At 44.0% G+C, this 4,883-nt stretch overlaps 1 protein-coding gene across 1 annotated transcript in view; it reads left to right on the top strand.

Moving 5' to 3' along the window:
* Window positions 1-973: 973 nt before the first annotated feature.
* Window positions 974-4,883, top strand: part of PAGE1 (P antigen family, member 1 (prostate associated)) — a 7,867-nt gene continuing 3,957 nt past the window's right edge. The window contains exons 1-3 of the mRNA XM_011946647.1: window positions 974-1,097; window positions 2,140-2,210; window positions 2,706-2,802. Of these exons, the coding sequence (XP_011802037.1) occupies window positions 2,148-2,210; window positions 2,706-2,802 (160 nt within the window). The 5' untranslated portion in view covers window positions 974-1,097; window positions 2,140-2,147. The remainder of the gene's footprint in view (window positions 1,098-2,139; window positions 2,211-2,705; window positions 2,803-4,883) is intronic.

Genomic DNA, 4,883 nt, shown 5'->3' on the forward strand with positions numbered 1-4,883 from the left:
TTTTGTAGAAACAAGGTCTCACTATGTTGCTCAGGTTGGAAACTCCTAGCTTCAAGCCATCTATCTTCTTACTTCAGCACACAAAAGTGCAAACCGCACCCAGCCTACGCATTTATAAAATAGCATCTTTAAAGGCTTTCCCACATAATCCCAACATCTCTATCTTAGCAGTCGTGTCGGTTGATTGTCTTTCCCTATTTCAGTGGCCCTATTTTCCTGGTTCTTCATATTCTGAGTAATTTTGAATTATATGCTAGACATTTTTAATATCTGGTTATGAGACTCTTAGTCTTGTATAATGCTATTGGCCGGGCGCGGTGGCTCATACCTGTAATCCCAGCACTTTGGGAGGCCGAGATGGGCGGATCACGAGGTCATGAGATCGAGACCATCCTGGCTAACACGGTGAAACCCCGTCTCTACTAAAAATAAAGAAATTAGCTGGGCGCGGTGGCGGGTGCCTGTGGTCCCAGCTACACGGGAGGCTGAGGCAGAAGGGTGGTGTGAACCCGGGAGGCGGAGCTTGCAGTGAGTGGAGATCGCGCCACTGCACTCCAGCCTGGGTGACAGAGCGAGACTCCGTCTCAAAAAAAAAAAAAAAAAAAAGCTATGGGGTATGTTGCTATTTCTGTTTTAGCAGGTGGTCTACCTCACTTCACAGGCAGCCACCATGGTCCTTGCTCCTATGGTGGGGCCAGAGCAAGAGAGGGCCCTGGACCGGAGGGTGGCTCAGTTGAAGGTGGGATGAGTTTTGAGGGGAGCACTATTTGAGGTATTTGAGTACCCGAGGCATATGAAACAGCCGAGGGAGGTCGGATTCCATTATCTTCACAGGAATGAAAATCGGGAGTGTGGGGCGTGGTGCTGGGAACTGCAGCCACCCCCCCTCCCCCGCACCACGGTAGCTGCGCATGCTCCTTGGGTGCCGGCCTCAGTGCGCATGTTCACGGGGTGTCTTCCCGTCTGCCACTTCGCCCACGTGGAAAACGGCCGGGAGCTGTGACGGTGTGCAGTCACGTTCCTGCTATCCGGACACTTTTTCCTCTACTGAGACTCAGCTGGTAGATCCACAGGCCAGTCCTCCTGGGGGCTGAAGTGTGAGTGAGGGTGAGGAGGAGCCAGTGGGCTTAGGGCAGGTTCGGTGGGTCCTTGGTGTGGTGATCTGTGGCTTTTGAGGGAGAAGGGCCTCGAGCTCGTCCTCCTGCTCCTCACAGGCTGCGACACCACCATTGACTTTGTGGACATGAAGGGGCCAGGACAGGGAGGAAGGTGGGCCGTGAAGGGGAGGCGGTCAGGGGCTCAGGTGAAAATGGGGCGAGTGTTGCGGGTGCTGTTGGAGGGGTCAAAGTCCCGAGGTGATAGGAACCCGTGACACAGGGCACATTCCTGAATCCTGAATAGGGCCCTGGGGCGGGAGGTGGGTGGTGAAGATGGCGGTAAAGAAGGGGCCTGGAACCTGGCAAGGCTGCGGGCTGGTGAGTGCCCCCCAGCGGTGTGGAGTGGGGAGTGCCTGAGTGAGAAGCACCCGAGTGAGAGGCGTGGCGAAGTCTCACCTCTGCCGTGGAAGGTCCGGAAACAATGGGAAGGACTGGGAGAGGCTGTGCCGTCCAACCAAACTTGATTTGAGGGGAGTGAATGGCTCTAGTAAGTGGGAGTGTGCCAAAAGCAGCAGTCACGGGAATTGTGATTCGCTAGTGTTTTCATGTGGAGTCTGCTTGTGAAACTAAACCTCATCAGAAATGCCCTCTGTCAGGGGGGCGCAGTGGTGCGCGCCTGTAGTCCCAGCTACTCCAGACGAGGCAGGAGGATCGCTTGAGCGGGAGGTCGAGGCTGCAGTGAAGTGTGATCACGCCACTGCATTCCAGCGTGAGCAACAGAGCGAGATCCTGTGTCTAAAAGAAATTTTAAAATAATGTCCTCTGCCTTTTCCACACGCCTTAAGATGACTGCTCTGCCAGCTTGGCCAGCATAAACGGCTTTGTAGGCACTTAGAAAACGTGCACACCTATGCTTCTCTCTGGGACTTATTTTGAGAGTATTTTCAAAATTAAAATGACAAGTTAATATTTAGCCATGAAAGTGATCGAATATAGCTGTCCTCTCAAGTGCATGTTCCCAGTCACGGTTTTCTCTTTTCAGTGTGAAATATGGGTTTTCGGAAAGGATTAATCTATCGGCGTAGACCAAGAATGTTTGTAGAATCTTCTGAGGTAATTGGGCATATGCTGTTGAGCGCTTTAACGTTAGATGTTTTCTATTAGCATAAATTAATTTTTGTGATAGTGTTGTTGCATTAGTATAGATACACTAATAAAGGTAGTTCATGCTGATAAAAAATGATTCTGGCATCTCGTGAAGGAAATATTGATTTAGGAGGATTTTTTTTCTCTTGTGTTCTCCAGCTTTTGGCCATGACTACCTTCTCATGCTTTGCTTGTTAACGACACATAGATTATACACATCTACTCCAACATAGAGTATAATCGCTTCCAAAGTCCTTGTGGGTAACTTTTCTGGCAGTAACCTTTCTGTGGGTAGAGTAGCCTTATTAACCATATAAAATAAAGTTGGAGAAATGTCTTTAGGTTTAGTTATGATCAGAAACATCTATGCATTTTCTGTGTGTATATATGTACATATTTTTTGACATGTATTAATAAAACTTCTTGTATTTGCACACTCACACACGTATGCCCTACCACGAGCAGTCCAGTGATGAGCAACCTGAAGAAGTGGAATCACCAACTCAAAGTCAGGATTCTACTGAAGAGGGAGAGAATGAGGAAGCATCTGCAGCTCAAGGTGAAGGGAAAGGGAAGAAGAATGCCTGTTGGGGTGTGTGTGTGTATGTCTCATGCATTGTCACATACCAGGAACAGGAGGAATGAAAACGATGCAAACGATGCCTAGAAATTGACTGGAAAAGTGAAGAGGGTATAGTTTGCAGCTTACCTTAGGGAAATAAATCCCTCACTATGATAAAATTTCTCCACTTTATGAATGAGAGAACAAAGGCTCGCGGATTGTGTTTTGTCCAAGAACACTTGACTGGTGAATACAAAATTTGTGTTTTGTTCCAAAGTTTGTGTCTTCCTACCATCTATGTTGCTGTAACAATAGTAAATGATTTTGCTGAAAGTGCTTAAAACTCAAATGCTTTACTGTAAGGTAGCTTAATACTGGCCTAGGAATAGACCCAGTTCAGAGGAGCAGGAGCAACTCCAAAAACTGAGTTGCTCATTGCTGGCCACCATTTCCTTTGATATTTTTATGTGGTAAGTTTGATGAAAGCTGGAGAATTCAGGATACTGCCATACAGGTAGCTGGTGTAGTATGATTTTTTAAGTGGCTTTTAGGAAGTGATTAAATCCTTTTATGGTTAGAAAAACCAAAAAAAAAGGAATTATCCTGAGATTAACATGAGATGGAAATAACTTCTCCGAGATAAAATATTTTGAAGCAAAACAATTACGAAACCCAGGTCATGGATTATTCTAAGGATTCGCTGTTAAAGGTTTCTAGAATAAGACTGACAGCAATGCCCATCAATTGCTCTCCACCCATTCCTTTATTCTCAGCGTGAGACAGTATATTTGCTGTAATTCACAAATAATGTTATTTTTGGTGCTTTGTTCTACATGGGGTTCATTTACGGAATATTACATTTAGGACCTTTGAACCTAAATGTAACTTTACTTGAACAAAGTTCAGTTTCTATTTACCCCAGTAGATAATGGGTGTCATGACTGTAAGATTTCCCATAGTCCTCAAAGCCATTCAGCTAATCAATCCTTCAGAAATTGACACTGTAATTGTAACTGAAATCCTATCCATGTTGTAGACTTCAGATTTCTTAGCTGATGCACACTGCCCTTGGTACTCTGTGGCTGAATATAAGCATTAAACATGTCCTGTGGTTTATCCTTAGTTGTCATTTAGTAGAAAGGTCTCAAACTGGGCTTAGTGCTGTGCAATCATAGTCTCAGCTACTTGGGAGGCTGAGGTGAGAGGATCGCTTGAGTCTAGGGTTCAAGACCAGCCTGGGAGACATAGTGAGACCTCATCGCAAATAAATTAATTAGTTAATTAATGTTTCGTTATAGAGGAAAACAAACATGTAAAGTTTGTTCTTAGTTGCTGGTAATGTTGCAAACATAACTCCTTACTGAACTATAACACTTAAAATTAGTTACCATGGTAAATTTTATGTTATGTGTATTTTTTACCACAATTAAAAAAAAACTTCTGTCTTCCTAAAGTTCAATGTAGTTGTCATATATTCTTACAAGTTTTTACTTTATATATTTTCAAGACATAACATTTGTAGAAAATTTGCAAGAATAGTATAGTTAACTCATATACTTTTCACCTAGATTCACCAGTTGTTAATAGCTTTTGCTCCATTGGTTTCATATCTCTTCCCTCCCTCTCTTACCCTGCTACCCACATACTCACATACACATTTATGGATATTATGTTTACTCTTATTAATGCTCCATTGTTTAGATAAAGTTTCAGGTATTATGGCCCTTTACCCTAAGTACTTGAGAGTGTTTATATATCCTCAGAACAAAGAAAAAGTCATTCCTTGGATAATCACTGCACAATGATCAAACTTAGGAAATTTAACAATGAGAACCTGCAGTCATCTAATATACAGAGTATATGCAGATTTTGCCAGTTATCCAGATAATTTTCTTTTTTCTTTCTTTTTTTTTTCAGACAGAGTCTCACTCTGTTGCCCAGGTTGGAGTGCAGTGGCAAGATCTAGGCTCTCTCTAACCTCTGCCTCCCAGGCTCAAAAGATTCTCATGCCTCAGCCTCCTGAGTAGTTGGGACTACGGCAAGGGCCACTGCGCCTGCCTAATTTTTTTTTTTTTTTT

This window comes from Colobus angolensis, unplaced genomic scaffold, assembly GCF_000951035.1.
Source record: "Colobus angolensis palliatus isolate OR3802 unplaced genomic scaffold, Cang.pa_1.0 Scaffold252, whole genome shotgun sequence".
Classification (NCBI taxonomy): domain Eukaryota; kingdom Metazoa; phylum Chordata; class Mammalia; order Primates; family Cercopithecidae; genus Colobus; species Colobus angolensis.